The sequence below is a fragment of the Molossus molossus genome, unplaced genomic scaffold, assembly GCF_014108415.1.
Source record: "Molossus molossus isolate mMolMol1 unplaced genomic scaffold, mMolMol1.p scaffold_m16_p_4, whole genome shotgun sequence".
NCBI classification, from domain to species: domain Eukaryota; kingdom Metazoa; phylum Chordata; class Mammalia; order Chiroptera; family Molossidae; genus Molossus; species Molossus molossus.
Window position 1 is genome coordinate 68,788,479 of NW_023425377.1, and position 19,028 is coordinate 68,807,506.

A 19,028-nucleotide genomic window follows, 5' to 3' on the forward strand; every position below is an offset into this window, starting at 1 on the left:
TGGAGGCTGTGGGTTTGATTACTCACACCAAAACTTGCTTTTCCCTTAGGCAAATTGGGTTTGACCAATTCTGGAGCTGGCCTTCCCAGGCTTCAGTGATTTGGCTGGAGTTCCAGACTGGCTCAAGGCCTAGCCCTCAGGCCCAGCTAGCTGCTGAGAGGCCAGGGCCAGCAGAGAAGACTGGGATTAGACAAATACCCCAGCTGCAGAAATAATACATGACCAGAACATGGGAGCCTAGTCATAACAGATTATCTTGTGGGCTAGACCTCTACTGGGGATGCTGGGGTAGGTGGGTAGATCAACATAAATGACTCCTTACTCATCAAATGCTTTCCACATGCTAGCATGGTCCTAGATTAGATTATTCTCACAGTAACCCTATGAGGTTGGTACTATTTTCCTATTTTAGAGACGGACAAAATAAAGGCTAGAGATTAAACCACTTGGTGCAGCTACTAAGCAACAGACTGACAATTTGAATCTAGGTAGGGTTGGCTGAGCATGGGTCAGCAAACTTTATTAAAAGGCCACATAAAAATAATTTAACAACAATTTGTATATAAAATTTGATTAAAACCTATTTTGAAAAGAAAGTTTAAAGGGCACAAAAATCCAAATTAAATGAAATCACTATCCTGAAAAGATATCTGCACCCCCAAGTTTACTGCAGCATTGATTATAATAGCCAAGACATGGAAGCAACCTAAGTGTCCATCAATGGATGAATGGATAAGGAATATATATTTTTTTTATTTATTTTTATTCATATATATTATAATATATAATATATGAATATTATTCAGCCATAAGGAAAAAAAAGGAAATCCTACCATTTGTGACAACATGAATGGAAGTTGAGAGCATTATGCTAAGTGAAGTAAGTAGACAGAAGAAGACAAATATTGTATGACCTCATTTACATGTGGAATCTAAAAAAAAAAAAAGTCAACTTACAGAAACAGAGAGCAGAATGGTGGTTGCCAGGGCCTGGGAGATGCTGATCAAAGGGTACAAACTTCTATTTGTAAGATAAATAAGTTAAATAAGATCTGACAATCTAATGTATAACTTGGTGCCTATAGTTAACAATACTATATTATATGCTTAAAAGTTGCTAAGAGAATAGATCTTGAGAGTTCTCACCACACAAACAAAATGGTAACTATGTGAGACAAAAAATGTGTTAACTAATCTAATTTGGTAAACATTTTGCAATATGTACATATATCAAATCAACTTATTATATACCTTAAACTTACACAATGTTATATGTCAATTATATCTCCTAAAGCTGGGGGAAAGGGAGAAGTCACACAGTAACCATTTTCAGCTTCGTCTCTGTCAAAACAACTGAATTCTGCTGTTAAGGCATTAAAAAACGTCAGAGACAATATATAAACAAATGGGAAAAGATGTATTCCAATAAACCTCCATTTTACATAAATGAATATTCCATGCAATGGAATATTATTCAGCCATAAAAAGGATCCATTCATGATAAAAAGCACTGATTCATACTATAATGTGAATGAACCTCAAAAACATTATGCTTAGTGCCCTGGCTAGTTTTCCCAGTGGTTAGAGCATCAGCCCGAGGACTGAAAGTCATGGGTTCGATTACTGGTCAAGGGCACGTACCTGGGTTGGAGCTTTGTTCCCCAGCCCTGGTGGGGGTTGTGTGGGAGGCAACCAATCGATTTGTCTCTCTCACATTGATGTTTCTCTCTCTCTCTCCTTCTCTCCCTTCTACTCTATCTAAAAATCAATGGAAAAATATCCTCGGGTGAGGATTAAAAAAAACAAAAAACATTGTGCTTAGTGAAATTTAAAAAAAAAAAAAAGCCAAACACAAAAAGTCATATATTGCATGATTCTGTTTATTTTTTATTTTTTTTTAATTTTTTAAATTAAATTTATTGGGGTGACATTGGTTAATAAAATTATGTTTCAGGTAGCCCTGGCTGGTTTGGCTCAGCAGTCAGACTAATGAGTTGCAGGTGTGATTTCAGCCAAGGGCACGTACCTCATTGTGGTTCGTCCCTGGCCCTGGTTGGGTCGTGCAGTAAGCAACTTGTTGATGTGTCCCTCGCACATTGATGTTTCTCTCTCTCTCTCCCTCCCTCCCTCTCCACTTTCCACTCAATCTAAAGGTAAATAGAAAAATATTCTCCGGTGAGGATTAAAAAAAATTGTTTCAGGTATACAATTCTACAATACATCATCTGTATATTGTATTGTGTGTTTACCACCCCAAGTCAATTCTGCTTCCATGACCATTTATCCCCACTTAGCCCTCTTCTACCTCACCCCAAGCCCCCATCCCTCTGGTAATCACCATACTATTGTCTATGTCCATGAGTCTTTCTTTTTTGTTTTTTTTTAATGTATTTATTTTCTTTATTGTTGAAAATATTACAGATGTCCCCATTTTTTCCCCACTGACCTCCTCCTTCCCACTCCTTAACCCCTCCTGCCTTCCCCAGCCTAGGGTCCGTGTCGATTGGTTGTGCATATATTCATATAAGTTCTTTGGTTTATCTCTCCCCTCCCACCCCCCATCCCTCTGAGGTTTGTCAGTCTGTTCCTTACTTCCATGATTCTGGATATCTTTTGGTTGACAGCTTATTTTGTTCATTGTTCCACAAATAAGCGAGATCATATAGTACTTGTCTTTTTCTGACTGGCTTATTTCACTTAGCATAATACTCTCCAGGTCCCTCCATGTTGTCTCAAAGGGTAAGAGATCTATCTTTCTTACAGCTGCATAGAATTCCTTGTGTAAATGTACCACAGTGGGGTTTTTTACATTTTTAGCTTTATTGACTTTAGAGAGAGAGGAAGGTAGAGGGAGAGAAAGATAGAAACATCAATGAGAGAGAACATCGATTGACTGCCTCCTGCATGCTCTCCACTGGAGATTGGGCCCACAGCCTGGGCATGTGCCCTGAGCAGGAATCAAACCGGTGACCTCTTAGTGCGTGGGTCAACGATCAATCAGTGAGCCACACCAGCTAAGCTCATAGTTGTTTTCATTTGTATCTCTCTGATGATTAGAGATGATGAGCATTTTTTTTATATGTGTCCTGGCCTTTTGTATGTCCTGTTTGGAGAGGTGTCTATTCCAGTCCTCAACCCATTTGTAATTAGATTCTTTGTCTTCCTTTTGTTGAGTTGTATGAGTACTCTATATATTTTGGAGATTAACCCTTTACCTGACATATCATTGGCAAATATGTTGTCCCAGAAGACTGTGTTCCCTTTTCATTTTGATGCTGGTTTCTTTTGCCATGCAGAAGCTTTTAAGTTTGATGTGGTCCTATTCATTAATTTTTCCTTTGACTCTCTTGCCCTAGCTGTGTCAGTGAAAAATCCACTACATATGATGTTTGAGATTTTTTGGCCTACATTTTTTCTAAGATTTTTGTGGCTTTATGGGTTATATTTAAGTCTTTTATCTACTTTGAGTTTATTCTTGCATATGGTGTAAGATAGTGGTCTAGATTCATGTTTTTTGCATATAGCTGTCCAGTTTTCCCAGCACCATTTATTGAAGAGATTGTCTTTGCTCCATTGTATGCTCTTGCCTCCTTTGTCAAATATTCATTGTGCACACTGTCTTGGGTTGATATCTGGGTTCTCTGTTCTGTTCCATAGATCTGTATGTCTGTTCTTGTGTCAATACCAGGCTGTTTTGATTACGATGGCTTTGTAGTATAATTTGATATCTGGTATCGTGATCCCTCCCACTTTTTTCTTCTTTTTCAAAATTTTTGTGGCTATTCAGGGTCTTTTATGGTTCCATATAAACCTTTGGAGTGTTTGTTCTAGATCTGTGATACATGTCATTGATACTTTAATAGGGATTGCATTGAATCTGTAGATTGCTTTGGGTAGTATGGGCATTTTAATGATGTTGATTATTTTGGTCCATGAACATGGTATATGTTTCCACTTTTTTAAAAATATCTTTTTATTGACTTTTTAGATAGAAAGGCAGGGAGAAAGATGGAAACATTGATGTGACCCCTGCATGACCCCTACTGGGGATCGAGCTCAAAACCCGGGCATGTGCCCTGACTGGAAATTGAGCCAGGACCTCTCAGTCCATCGTATGATGCTCAATCCACTGAGCCACACCAGCTGGGCTGTTTCTACTTTGTAATGTCTTCTTCTATTTCTTTTTTCAATGTTCTGTCATTTTCTGAGAAAATGTCTTTTATCTCCTTGGTTAAGTTTATTCCTAGGTGTTTTTGTTTTTGTTTTGCTATTGCAATAGTAATTGGGATTGTTTTTGTTTGTTTGTTTGTTTCCCTTTCTGAGTGTTCATTATTGTTGTATAAGAATACCATCGTTATCTTAATGTTAATTTTGTATCCTGCTACTTTGCCAAATTCATTTATTAAATCTAGTAGATTTCTGATGGAGTCTTTAGGGTTTTCTATGTCTAATACCATATTGTCAACAAACAGTGACAGTTTCTCTAACTCCTTTCCAATTTGGATCCTTTTTATTTTTTTCTTCTTGTCTAATTGCTGTGGTTAAGATTTCCAGTACTATGTTAAATAAGAGTGGTGAAAGTGAGCATCCTTGTCTTGTTGCTGTTCTTAAGGGAAATGCTTTTAGTTTTTGCCCAATGAGTATGATGTTGGCTGTAGGTTTTTCATATATGGCCTTTTTTATGTTGAGATATGATCCCTCTCTTCCCACATTGCTGAGTGTTTTTATCAGAAATGGTGCTGGAGCCCTGACCGGTTTGGCTCAGCTGTTAGAGCATCGGCCTGTGGTCCAGAGAGACCTGGGTTTGGTTCCCATTAAGGGCGCATACCTCAGTTGCAGTTTGTCCCTGGCCCTGGTTGGGTACTGCGGGAGGCAGCCACTCGATGTGTCCCTTTCATGTCGATGTTTCTCTCTCTCTCTCTCTCCCTCCCACTCTATCTGAACAAAAAATGAAAAAATGTCCTCAGGTGAGGATTAAAAAAAGAGAGAGAAATGGGTGCTGGATTTTGTCAAATGTTTTTTTAGTGTCTATTGATATGATCATATGGTTTTTATCTTTCATTTTGTTTATGTGGTGTAACACAATTACTGATTTGCGAATATTGTACCAGCCTTGCATCCCTCAGATGAATCCCACTTGGTCATAATGAATACTTTTTTTAATGTATTGCTGGATCTGCCCTGGCTGGTTTGGCTCAGCTGTTAGAGCATCAGCCCGTGGACCAATGAACTGAGGGTTTGATTCCAGTCAAGGGCACTTACCTTGGTTGTGATTTGTCCCCGGCCCTGGTTGGGGTTGTGCGGGAGGCAGCCACTGGATATGTCCCTTTCACATCAATATTTCTCCCTCTCTCTCTCTCTCTCTCTCTCTCTCTCTCTCTCTCTCTCTCTGCCTCTCCCTCCCTCCCTCCCACTCTATCTAAAAAAAAATAGAAAAAAGTCCTCGGGTGAGGATAAAAAAAAAATGTATCACTGGATCTGATTTTCTAATACCTTGTTAAAGATTGTAGCATCTATGTTCATCAGGGATATTGGCCTGTAGTTTTTGTTTTTTGTAGTGTCTTTATCTGGTTTTGGAATCATAATTATGTTGGTCTCATAGAAAGAATTTGGAAGTCTTCCTTTTTCTTGAATTTTTTTGGAATAGTTTGAGAAGAATCTGCAGGAAAACTCCCCCATGAAGCTATCAGGCCCAGGTTTTCGTTTGCTGAGAGTTTCTTGATTACATCTTCAATTTCCTTAGTTATTATTGGTCTGTTAAAGTTTTCTGTCTCTTCCCAGTTCAGTTTTGGGAGACTGTGTGATTTTAGAGATTTGTCCATTTTTGCCTAGATTGTCCAATTTGTTGGCATATAATTGTTCATAGTATTTTTTAATACCCCTTTGTATTTCTGTGATGTTGATTGTTATGTCTCCTCTTTTGTTCCTGATTTTGTTATTTGGGTCCTTTCTCATTTTTTCTTGGTGAGTCTGGCTAAGGTTTCATCAATTTTGTTTATAGTTTCAAAAAACCAGCTCTTTGCCCTGGCCTGTTTTGCTCAGTGGTTAGAGCGTCGGCCTGCGGTCCAGAGAGACCCAGGTTCGGTTCCTGCTAAGAGCACGTACCTCGGTTGCAATTTGTCCCCGGCCCTGGTTGGTTGTGCAGGTGGCAACCACTCAATGTGTCTCTTTCAGGTTGATGTTTTTCTGTCTCTCTCTCTTTCTCTCTTTTTCTCACTCTGTCTCAACAAAAAATGGAAAAATGTCCTCGGGTGAGGATTAAAAAACAAAACAAAACAACAACAGCTCTTTGTTTTATTGATCTTTTGAATAATTTTTTTAGTCTCTATGTCATTTATCTCTGCTCTGACCTTTACTATTTCTTTCCCTCTACTTGCTCTAGGTTTTTCTTTTTGCTTACTTTCTAATGCTTTAAGTTGTAGGGTTAGATGGTCAACTAAAAATGTTTCTTCTTTCTTGAGGTAGGCCTGTAGTGCTATGAACTTCCCTCTCAGAACTGCTTTTGCTGCATCCATAGTTTTTGTGTTGTTGTGCATTCATTTTCATTGGTTTCCACGAAGTTTTTAATTTCTTCCTTGATTTTCTTGGTAACCCATTCATTGTTTAATAATGTATGATTTAGTCTCCATTTGTTTGAATGTTTTTTAGTGTGTTTATTGTAATTAATTTCTAGTTTTGTGCCATTGTGATCTGAGAAGATACTTGATATGATTTCAATCTTCTTGAACTTTTAGAGACTTAGTTGTGTCCTAACATGTGGTCTATCTTTAAGAATGTCCCATGTGCACTTGAGAAGAATGTGAATTCTGTAGTTTTGGGGTGTAATTTTTTGTAGATATCTATTAAATCAATTGAATCTAGTGCATCATTTAGAGTCTGTTTCCTTGTTAATTCTAGAGGATCTATCCAGTGATGTCAGTGGGGTGTTGAAGTCCCCTGTTATGATTGTATTGCTGTTGATTTCTCCTTTGAAGTCCTCCAGAAGTTTTAAAAAATATCTTGGTGCTCCTACATTGAGTGCATATATGTTTACCAAGGTTATATCTTCCTATTGGAAAGAAGCTTTCAATATTATGTAGTGGCCTTCTTTGTCCCTAGTTATGGTCTTCTTTTTGAAGTCTATTTTATTGGATATGAATTTTGCTACCCTGGCTTTTTTTCTTCCTTTCCATTTGCTTGGAAATTATTTTTCATCCCTTCACTTTCAACCTATGTGAGTCTTTTGTTGTGAGGTGGGTCTCTTGAAAACAACATATGTACGAATCATGCTTTCTTATCCTTTCAGCTACTCTGCATCTTTTGATTGGAGCATTTAATCCATTTATGTTTAAGGCTATCTTTGTTATGTACTTATTTATTGTCATTTTAATTTATTATGGTTATGTTTGTCTTCCTAGTTCTTCTGCTTATTACAGTAGTCCTTTAAATATTTCTTGCAGTGCTGGTTTGGTGCTAATATATTCCCTGAGCCACTTTTTTTTGTCTGGGAAGCTCTTTATTTCACCTTCTATTTTGAGTGATAGCCTTGCTGGATAGAGTAGTCTTGGATTCAGACCCTTGTTTTTTATTACCTTGAATACTTCCTGCCATTCCCCTCTGCCCTGCAATTCCCTTCTGTTGAGAAATAAGCTGATAGCCTTATGGAGCCTCCTTTGTAGGTAACCTGTTGCTTATCTCTTGCTGGCTTTAGGATTCTCTCTTTGTCTCTGATTTTTGGCATTTTAATTATGATGTGTCTTGGTGTGGACCTCTTTTAATTATTCTTACTTGGGCTCTCTGTGCTTCTTGAAATTGTATGCTTTTTTCCTTAACCAAGTTAGGGAAGTTATCTGTCACTATTTCCTCAAATGTATTCTCTAACCCTTGCTCATTTTCTTCTTCTGAAACTCCTATGATGTGGATGTTATTACATTTCATATTGTCCCACAGTTCTCTTAAGCTGTCTTCCTGTTTTTTAATTGTTTTTTCTTTTTGGTTCTCTGATTGGGTGAATTTTCCTACCCTGTCTTCTAATTCACTGATCCAATCCTTGGCTTCCTCTAATCTGCTGGTTATTCCTTCCAATGTGTTCTTTATTTCTGCTATGTCATTCTTCACTTCCGCTTGGTGGGTTTTTTATTTCAAGTTGGTTGATTTTCATTGTTCCTATATCTTTACTCATGCTGTTGAGCTCTTTACTCCTGCTGTTGAACTTTCTCATAATCATTACTCTGAACTCTACCTTTGATAACTTGCTTACTTGCATTTCATTTATCCCTTCTTTTGTAGAAGTATCTTGTTCTTTCATTTGAGGTTTATTTCTTCATTTCACCATTTTGGCTGTCTCAGTGGGTTTTGGAGCCTGCCAAATTTTCCCCGTGGGTTCTGGTGTTCTGCTGATTGTGGCTCCCTCTACTGGGTCTAGATGACTGTGGGAGGGCCCACGTTAAACACCAATGTCAAGTCTTACTTTTCTGGGCAGATTTGCAGGCCAAGTGAAGATTCAGTTATCCTATAGCTTTTGCCTGCAGGGTATTAGTCTCAGTTACTTGATGAGCCTCAGGTTTTAGTCCTCAGCTGAATGAAGAATTCCTCAGGTAGACAGGGTAAGATGATTTCCAGCAGGTGGGCAATTGCTGTTCCCTGGGTTAAAGTTGCTTTGATAAGAAAATGGTTTCTGCCCTGGCCAGTTTGGCTCAGCAGTTAAAGTGTTAGCCCATGGACCAGAGAGCCCTGGGTTCAGTTCCCACTAAGGGCATGTACCTCGGTTGCAGTTTGTTCCTGGCTCTGGTTGGGGTTGTGTTGGTGGCAACCAGTTGATGTGTCTCTCTTACGTCAATGTTTCTCTCTCTCTCTTCCTCCCTCTCTCCCTCCTGCTCTATCTGAAGATAGATGAAAAATGTCCTTGGGTGAGGATAAAAAGAAAAGAGAGAGAGAAAGTGGTTTTTGCAGTGTGGATTGTTGGCTTAGGGTGGGGTCCTGGCCTCTGCCTTCATTGTTCAGTCCCCAGAGCCACAGGGTGGTTGTTAAATTCCAGAGAGAGGGCAGTTGCTTCTCCCCCAGTTTAAAACTGAGGGCTAGTTGACAGATATGGCTACTGAAGCCATGGGGGAGGAGTTCAACTTAGGAACTCAGGCCTTAGCCTTCATAGCTCAGTCCTCAGAGCCAGGACCTCCAACAGTGAGAGCCATATCCACATTTCAAGAGGCTTCCCCCCACCCCCTGCTTGCTGGTAGACTCTAGCTGCTAATGAGCCTCAATTTGCATTTCTCCAGCCACCGTAGTGTTAACTTCCTGAGGGAGGGGCCGTTGCTCCAGGGCTCTGGGAAGGGGCTCTTTGAGTAAGATGACTACTGTCCTATGAAGGAGTGATTCAGCATAAAACTCCCAGTGTCCTCCTTCCCAACTCTCTCCCCAGTGCTACAAACTCCCACCTCTCTTCACACAGTTTAAGTCCAATTTTCCCTCCCTCTACTGGAGCCCAAGGTAAGTAGCTGTAACTGGTTTAGTGCCCTGGCCCTTCAGGGAAGTGCCAGAGTTCCCCAAGCCTCTCCCTGCCAGACAGCTGTTGTAAATTCCTCAACAGGTATTATATGGGAGCCTTTCCCTGCTCTGCCACTCTGTTTTGGGGGAGCCCCTACTCTGTGCTGTGGAGCCATCTTGGGGTTTTAACCCCCAACTTCTCAGAGGGAACTGCTAACAGCTAAGACAGCCCTCAGCTGCTGCCTGTGGACACCTAGCCAGCCCTCTTGTGCCTCTATAGCTCCTACCAGGCTCAATTTGGTGTCCTCTTTCCATCCCTAGTTATAAGGGTTCTCTCTAGCTGCTCTTCAGTTGGATTTTCCCAATGACTTGTCTTTATTTTAGTTGTAATTCCAGTTTGGTCCTGAGAGATGGTCTGTGTAGCTTCCATTCACTCCTCCATTATTATTTTTCTTCCTGCATGATTCTGTTTATATGAAATGTCCAGAAAAGGCAAATCCATACAGACAGAAAGCAGATCAATGGGTAAGAGGAGTTGGTGAATAATGGAGAATGACTGCTTAATGGGTACAGGGCTTTATTTCAGGATGATAAGAATGTTTTAGAACTAGATAGAGGTGGTGGTTGCACAACATTGTGAATGTACTAAATGCCACAGAAGTGTACACTTTAAAATGGTTCATTTTATGTAAGGTGAATTTCACCTTGAGAAAAAATACTTCACAAAACAGACAGTTGGTCTGAAGGTTGTAGTGTGCTGACTAGTGCTGTACAACATCTCTTAACAAATCCTAGAGCTAAATAAAAACACAGGCATATAAAATCTTAGCTCAAAGCCCTGTACACAGCAATTATTATTATTATTATCATTATTATTATTATTATTACTTGTATTAGGTTCTTCATTATTATTATATTACTGCTACCAAAGTGAATATTATTAAGTCTAACCTTAGCCAAGCTCAGCCCTGCTTCAGGGTTCTTTTCCTCTAGCCTCTGGCCCTGATCCCAGCTTTACTTCAGATCCAGGGCCCAGGGCTCTGCCTGTCTGTGCCAATGCTACTTTCATTAGAGCTGTCCCCAAGCCCTGAACAGTGACTGCTCTCATGACACCTCTAGTCTGTCTGCAGCCTGGAAGGGCCTTGATCTATCCTGGCAGGTGGGTCTCATGAGGTGGGAAAAAAAGGTAGAAGTAGGGGTGATTCATCCTTGGAACCCCAGCCTTTCTGCTTCCTCCTAGGCCCAGCCTAGACCAGGTGCCTTGGAGTGAGGCCCAGCCTGCATGTTTGGGTATGTGTGCATGTGTGTTTCACAGCCCAACCCCAAACTGACCCCACATCCTCAGTCAAGCCTTTCATGTACTTAGCAACTCTTCCATGCCACCCATTTGGTCTCTGGTCTGTGCTGTGCACTTCTGGGTACTCCAAGAGGACTAACATCTCCTAGTCTCAGGGAGACAGACAGAACTGGACAAAGAAACTCTCAGTCCTCTATGGACGGGTCTGACTTAAAAGAGAGAATTCCAGTTTAGGGAGCCAGGATAGAATAATGGAGGAGCCAAGGGTAATCAGGGAGGCTTCCTGGAGAAAGAGTCTTATCCTAGAAGGTCATAAATCCTGGACCGACCCTAAGGGAAATGCCAGCTGGACATCACATTCCCCTGGCTCAAACTCGAGCCACCCTCTGCCACCAACTCCAAGCTTTAAAAGGGAATCAGGGCTGCCTCTATGGCTGGCCCCTGAATTCCTAAGTGAAGTTGCTCTACTGCCAGTTTGCAAACACTTCCCAAGGGTGAAGGGTCATGTTTACATTGGCATTGACCCAAACACAGGACAGTGAAAACATGCACTGGACTTAGAGTCCTCTCTACTTTCTAGCTTTGTGGCCTTGGACAAGTTACTTAACCTCTCTGAGTTTACCCTCCTGCTGGGTAAAATGGGCATAAGGTGGTTAAATAAAACTACAAGGCTCCCCACAGCCACAATCAGTGGGAAAATCAGAGGGACAAACCCAAGATCCATAAAGCTGAATCAGATTCATTCCCAGACCAGGTGGACATCAGGTGGCTCTCATGTGACAGCCACCCCCACAGCATCTCAGGGCTCCCCTCTGGTCTATGCAGGGTCACTGGGACTAGGGTGAGGCAAGTGAGGCACAAAGACAGTATCAGAATTCCTGATTTTTTCTGTCACCTCTGGCTTCAATAGTCTTTGCACAGCATGGTTTCTGATCCTGTCTTTATCTAAAATGTTGAGAAACACATCTAAAATGTTTGTTCTTCATGGATTTTTCGCATTCACTTTAGCTTATTAAAATGTTGCGTTAAAATATTATTTATCTTGATGACTGAGATTTTCGACACCACCTTAAATTTTGTGCCCAAGGATGCTTCCTTCTCCTCATTCTAGTCCTTGCCCCAGATGGACACACAGACCACTTCCTGTACTTGATTCTGCCAGGCAGAGCCCCATCCCCAAATCCTTAGAAGCTGGTACTCAGAGGAGGATATTTCCTCAGATTCTCCTGGAGAGTGGCCCCAATTCACTCCCTCCCCTAAGAGCCCACTCCTGAGCCCCTACTCTGTGCCCAGCTGTGTGCTGGGTAATGCTGAGTCCCCAGAAGGAAGACACTGGATATCTGGGCAGGCCTATCCTGGGGAATCCCAAGCCTGGCTCAGCCTGGGCATTCCCTGTCCCGCCCAGGGCTTGGCCTTTGCTGAGTGCCCAGCCTAGTGGGTCCCCTGGAAACTCCCCAGGCTAGTTTCAGGGTGGGAAGCCCACAGTAAAGCAATTAACACAGCAGCTGAAGTCACACCGAGCCCATCCCACCTGAAGCTCAAATAAAGGGGAGGCAGGCTCACTTCAGCAGGACTCAGACACAGCCCCAGGGGAAGAGGGAGGACCCCTCACTGTCAACCCAGGTGAGCAAAGAAACCAGCTCCTGGAACAAAGTCAGAGTCTGGAAGGCCCTGGCCCAATCCCTGATTTCAGCTACATCTAGTGGCTTGGGATCAGGAACTAGAACTGGATGAGAAAAGACATCGCCTGGTCCCCTGGGCCTTGGCAAAAATATCCCCCAGCCCCTGTCTTCATTCTCTGACTAAGCCTGAAGTGCTGGCAGAAAGGCAGGCGGCAGTACCAACTTCAGGAATGTCCTTCTCTCTCCTCACCTAGCACAGCCAGTCTTACTGGTTGGGCTGGCACCTGAGAGTCCACTGTCATGGCCAGCAGCAGTTACTGAATGATCAGGAAAGGGGTAGAGCTTGCTCAATTGGCCTCAGTCTGCTTCTCTTGGAAATGGGCAGAGTTTGTTGGAGTCTAAACTACCTGGCCTCCAGCTGCCTCCTGGGTTGGGCCTAGCTTATTGATCCTTGACCTCAGCCTGTGAGAGAAAGGATAGGATGGGAGAGCCCCTGAGAGTCACACGTCCTTAACCCAGGGTACTCTGCCCCCACACCCCCACAGCCTCCCGCCCACAGCTCTGGAAGAGGCAGCCATGTCATTTACCCCTGGACTTTGACAGTGGCCAAAGGCATTACTCAGTTCTCCATGCCTGTCTCCTAGCTCTGCCGAGGTCTCTGCTGAGGTCAACCAGATATGCGCCCCAGAAGCTGGAATCTCACAACAGAAATCCAGGCTTTCCTCTGGATCCTGCTTGGATTGTTGCTGTGTGCAGAACCAGGGACAGGTAGGTCAGAAGGCAGAGGCCTGCGGCAAGGACAATCAATTCTGCAGAAGTGTACTGCTGTTCTCTCTGTGTCCAGCCCTGTACTGGAGTCCCCAGGAGAGTCCAGTCTTGAGGAACCTCGAGCCTGGGGACGCAGATGCTCCCTGCCCTACAGATCAAGGTGGGGGGTGGGATACCTGGGGCCAGAAGAGTTAAAATCAAGAAGGCTTCCTGGAGGAGGGGACACAGATCTAGGAAAGGAGGGAGAAGAATTTTACTTGGGGAAAAGCAGGAAAGGGCATTTCAGGCAGAGAAAATAACAGAGGAATTACAGTGTGGACTGTCTGAAGAAGAATCCAAATTTCTGGGTTCATAATCCTGCTTCTGTCACTTCCTGTCTGTGTGACCTTAGGCAGGTCATTTAACCTCTCTGTGTTCATAGAGCCATTGTAAAGATTAAATTTGTTATGTAGGTCACCTAGAATGGTGCCTGGAACATAATAAATGTTAACTATTATTTAACAACGCACCCAGCCCTGAACCCAACACCTCTAGGTTCCAGGTTCAGCTGCTGACATTTCCCCCACAAAGCACAGGCCCATCCTCTTCTCCCATGATTATCCTCCAGACACCTTGCTTTTTAAAATTACCCAAAGTTGCCCTGGCTGGTTTGGCTCAGCGGTTAGAGCATCAGCCTGTGGTCCAGAGAGACCCGGGTTCGGTTCCCGCTAAGGGCATGTACCTCGGTTGCAGTTTATCCCGGCCCTGGTTGGGTCGTGAGGGTGGCAGCCACTTGATGCATCCCTTTCACGTCAATGTTTCTCTCTCTCTCTTCTTCTCTCTCCCTCCCACTCTATCTGAACAAAGAAATGGAAGGATGTCCTTGGGTGAGGATAAAAATAAATAAAATAAAATAAAATAAAATTACCCAAAGTCTAATCCATCACTAAAAACTGCCCATCTTCTCCTCAAAATACCTGGGGACTCTGCCCACTTTTGTCCATCACACTGCCATCACCTTAGCTTTGGCAATCTTTATTGCTCACCTCCATACTGTTTCCCCTGCTCTACTCTAGCCTCTTGAAAATTCATTCTCCACAGGCAGCCAGAGAAGCAATCTTAGAATGCCAGCCTGGCTCACTCCTGCTCATGAATCTGCCATGGCTCCCCAGTGCTCACAGATAGTCTAAGCTCCTTAACCTGTTGTCTGTGCCTCAGTTTCCTCATTTGCATAAGGATGGTGTTGGGGGGTCATGGGGTTGTCAGGGGGAAAGCAGAGGGCATTGAGAAGATGTGGAAGCAAAGGGAGGCTCAGGAAAAGGGGGTGCTGGGCTGCGGGACTAACACAATCCCTCCTCCTGCAGCATCCCTGCCCCTCCTCATGGACTCTCTCATCCAGGCTCTGGCTGAGCTGGAACAGAAGGTGCCGGTCACTGAGGCCAGCCGCACTGTCTCTGGGTGGCAGCTGTCAGCCCAGAACTCTAGTTCCCATGATCCCCTCCATCACTTCCTGCCAGAGGGACAAAGTTTCAAAGCCACCAAGTTGGATCCTTCTGCACTGAGCCCAGAGCTGCGAGTCCTGACTGAAGAGGTGGCCCAACACAATGTGCGGGATGGACAGGAATACGGGGTGGTACTGGCACCTGATGGCTCAACAGTGGCTGTGGAGCCTCTTCTGGCAGGGCTGAGAGCAGGGCTACAGGGGCACCGGGTCATAACCTTGCCCTTAAACAGCACAGCCACCCCTCCAGGTACCAGAGACACCTTTCCAGATGTTGGAGCCGTGGTTCCTGATATAAGAACCACCTCCCCAGGACTCAAGAATGCCTCTCCAGATGTCAGTTCTGCAGATGTCAGAACTACGTCTCCAAATGTTAGAGCCACAGATCTCAATGTAGGAGCCATCTTTACAGATGTCCGAGGCCCCTCTCCAGATGACCAAACCTCCTCGCCAGATGCCAAAGCAAAGCCCCCAACCACTGTGGACAACCTCCTGGTGGTCACGTTGGCCAGAGACCTAGGCTTGACCTTCCTCCAGGGCTCCCAGACTCAAAGCTCCCCAAGCCTGGGAGCTGAGGGCTGCTGGGACCAGCTCTCTGCCCCCAGGAACTTCACACTCCTGGACCCTGAGGCATCACTGCTTACCATGGCCTTCCTCAATGGTGCTCTGGATGGAGTTCTCCTTGGAGATTACCTGAGCCGGGCCCCTGAGCCCCGGCCACCCCTCAGCCACCTCCTGAGCCAGTACTATGGAGCTGGAGTGGCTGGAGACCCAGGACTTCGCAGCAACTTCCGACGGCACAACGGAGCTGCTCTGACTTCAGCCTCTGCCCTGACCCAGCACGTGTGGGGTGCCCTCATCCTGCTACAGAGGCTGGAGCCAGCACACCCTCAGCTACAGGGCATGAGCCAAGAACAGCTGGCAGAGGTGGCCACCTATGCCACCAAGGAGTTCATGGAGGCCTTCCTGGGTGAGAAGGGCCCCCAACCCCTGTGATCCTCCCTCTCACAGACACAGACACTCTCAGCCCCATGTGTCAGGAGGATCCAGGACTAGGGATTCCAGAGGGAGCAATAGGGCTCTAGCTGGGGAGCCAGGGGAGCTGCACAGGTGAGGAAAGGATAGATTTGGGCCTTGAAGGATGAATAGGAGTTTGTCTGACGACAAAAAAAAAAAAAAAGTGAGAAAGATGGCATTGCAGGAGATGGATTCAGCACATGCAAAGGCACAAAGATTGGAATGGACATTCAGCCAGTTACTCCTGGGCATCTTTAGGTGAGTTGCTTCTCTTCTCGGAACTCCACTTTCTACAGTGAAGTGGAGTAAATCTTCTACCTCTTGGATTTGCTGGATAGTTTGTGAAAGATGAAACATGTAAAGCAAGTAGCACATGACTAGAGCATAATAAATGTGGGCCAAGATTCCTCTTTTCTTGGTGTGGCTGTCTCTTCTAAGGCTCAGAGCAGGGCCAGCTGCAGAGAATGTGGTGAAGACGCTGGGTTGAAAAGATCCTTGAAGTCTGAACTACAATTCTTGGGGTTTATCCTGAAGGGGGTAGGAGTCATAGCCTATATTCCAACAGAACTGAGACGCTGTTAGATTAGTTCTGTTAGATTCCAAAACTGAATCGTCTCCAAATCTGGAAGGAGGCTGGGGGAATGGCCCATAGATGCGCTCTAATGAAGGTGCAGATGGCAGGAAGAGAAACGCTGCCTGACCCCAGCCCTGGGCGCCCTTCCCCGCAGGGTGCCCGGCCATCCACCCTCGTTGCCGCTGGGGTGCGGCACCATACCGAGGCCACCCAACGCCGCTGCGGCTGCCGCTCGGTTTCTTATACGTGCATCACACGTACTTGCCCGCGCCCCCCTGCACCACCTTTGCGCATTGCGCGGCCAACATGCGTTCCATGCAGCGCTTCCACCAGGATACGCGTGGCTGGGATGACATTGGCTACAGGTAAGGGGGGCCTGGGAGAGGGCGGTGCCTGTTACTTGTGCAGACCCTGGGTGGGGGGAGCCTAACGCAAGAGGAGGACCAGAGCAAACCTGGGGAAACAGAGGAGTGGGGTGGGTGGGACCAAGGTAGGGAGGGGCGTGGCCTAGGCGAGAGTGGGGTCTTGACAGTGGAACCAACGGTGGGACCTTTTGGCCAGGGGTGGGACTAGAAAAGGAGGTGGGACCTGGGAGAGGGGCAGGACCTGTGCTAAGGGCTGGGGCTGGGGCTGGGGCTGGGGCTGGGGCTGGGGCTGGGGCTGGGGCAGGGGTGGGGTAGTGATGGGGTTGGGCCTAAGATAGAAAAGGGATGTGATTTGGGCAGGAGCTGGACTTGAGACAATGGGAGTGGGGCTGGACGCAAAGGGGCGTAGCCAATGCCTGAGAAACAGGAGGGTTACTGGAGTGTCATTTGGTGTAGGAGTGGGACGAGGCTGGGCCCGGCACAGTCGGACCAGACAGGACTTGGCATAGATATGGGGCAGGGAACACCTGAGGCCACGCGGTGTTTGCTCCCTCTCCTCCGCAGTTTCGTAGTGGGCTCAGATGGCTACGTGTATGAGGGCCGCGGCTGGCACTGGTTGGGCGCGCATACTCTAGGCCACAATTCCCGTGGCTTCGGCGTGGCCTTCGTGGGCAACTACACCGGGAAACTGCCTGCGGAGGCCGCACTGCGCACGGTGCGCGACCTGCTTCCCAGGTGCGCAGTGCGTGCTGGCTTCCTGCGGCCGGACTACAGGCTGCTTGGCCACCGCCAGCTCGTTCGTACTGAATGCCCTGGCGATGCGCTTTTCCAACTGCTGCGCACCTGGCCGCACTTCGAAGCGGTGAGTCAGCGATGCCCACACTACCTCGGCCTACGACCCATCTGACACAAACTCAGCCCCTAACCCCTACCTGTCTGCCCAACCTCAGCAGGCCCCTCTTTTTCCTGTAACCCCTATACCCACACAGCCTCAACCAGGCCCCCGATCTCTCTTGCAGCCCATCTATTCAAGCAACCTGGTCCCAACCGTTAAGTTGTTCTGCTCATGGCATTTCCTACCCCCTATCCAATGCTTCCATGACCTTAGCCTAGCCCCTGACCCAGCCAGCTCGTTGTTTGCCCAGCTTCCAATACCTCTGCCCTCCCAACCAGTGCATGGACCCTGACTCCTGCAGCAGCCCCTCTGCCCTCACAACTTCAGCCTGGCCTACATCACCTGTATCCAAGTCACACCGCTTCTGCTTACACAACCTCATCCCAGCCCACCTAACCTTGGCCTCACCCCAGCCCCCATCCAAAAGACCTCTGTATACACAGCAGTAACCTAGCTGGTGTCCCACTACAGAAAACCCCTTTGCCTGCACATCCTCTGTCCAGCTCCTAACTGTATTTTGCAGCCTTCTGCTCAGACAATCTCAGCCCTAAGGATGCTTGCTCAGCCCCAGCCTCCCTGGCCCTTGATAACAATTCTTATGCTGCAGCAATCTAGGTCCAACCAGCACAACCTTGGCCCCAGCCCCTTGACCTCGATCACCAAACACCTCTACTCACACACATGCACAATCTCGTGCTACCTGCACACTACCATTCTATTTCATTAAGCTGGCCTGCAGTCAGTGTTGCACCCACCTCCTCACTTTGTACTCTTCCTCATACAGGGCCCCACCATGAGGAGAGGACACCCAGCCTCACCGCAACCCCCAAGGCTCACAGTCTCTTATCTTTTCTAGAATGTAAAGCCAAGAACTGCCAGGAAGGCCTCTGGGAGATCAAGAGGAAGCCACCTCCAGTGACCCTGCCAGCCACAGACCTCCAATAAAGAGAGTGTGTGAAGAAAGCCTCTGTCTATGCATCATCTGTGTTTGTACATGTTGTCTTAGTTTGGGTTTGCTCAGAATCGGGCCCTAAGATAGAAATTCCAGTGGAAGTAGTTTGGGAGGTGATCCCAGGACATCATTTGAAGAACAAGGAAGAGAGGCAGGAAATGGAAGGCAGCCCAGAGGATGCTTTACCAAGCAAGCTGGCACTGGGGGCACATGGAGCTCAATCTCACTGGGGACCTCTGGAGGACAGTATAGGACACACATCTCAAAGTCATCCCACCCAAGGGTTGAGGAAATTGGGGTATTGATCCTCCAACTTGCATAATCATTGGCTGAGGGCTTCTCTCAGGGAGCTGTTAATTCTCTGGCATTTTGGGTTGTTTGTTGCATGGGCTCCATCTGCCAGAGAAAGTCCTCCAGCAAAAAATAAAGGGAGTTGGAAGTGGAGCCAGTATGCAGTGAGGTGGTAAATGCTCAGGGATAGGGCAGAACACAGGGATACTCCATGTGTGTGTGTGCAGTGAGTGGCTCTATACAGTATGAATAAGATGGGCATATCTAAGGTGTGTGCACCTGCCTGAACACATCCAGCTCCAGAA

At 45.8% G+C, this 19,028-nt stretch overlaps 1 protein-coding gene across 1 annotated transcript; it reads left to right on the forward strand.

Annotated features, from left to right (window-relative positions):
* The first annotated feature begins 13,058 nt into the window (after positions 1 to 13,058).
* Positions 13,059 to 18,399, forward strand: PGLYRP2 (peptidoglycan recognition protein 2). The gene is made up of 5 exons (XM_036241937.1): positions 13,059 to 13,149; positions 14,493 to 15,599; positions 16,375 to 16,585; positions 17,150 to 17,447; positions 18,337 to 18,399. The coding sequence occupies exons 1-5, from the start codon at positions 13,059 to 13,061 to the stop codon at positions 18,397 to 18,399; spliced, it is 1,770 nt and encodes a 589-aa protein (XP_036097830.1).
* The last annotated feature ends 629 nt before the right edge of the window (positions 18,400 to 19,028 follow it).

What these genes read in the sequence shown, in the direction of transcription:
- PGLYRP2 (XM_036241937.1), top strand. Translation starts at nt 13,059, where the DNA reads ATGCGCCCCAGAAGCTGGAATCTCACAACAGAAATCCAGGCTTTCCTC. An exon ending in GTTCATGGAGGCCTTCCTGG is followed by an intron (nt 15,600 to 16,374) that starts GTGAGAAGGGCC and finishes CCTTCCCCGCAG; the next exon opens with GGTGCCCGGCCATCCACCCT. An exon ending in TGGGATGACATTGGCTACAG is followed by an intron (nt 16,586 to 17,149) that starts GTAAGGGGGGCC and finishes TCTCCTCCGCAG; the next exon opens with TTTCGTAGTGGGCTCAGATG.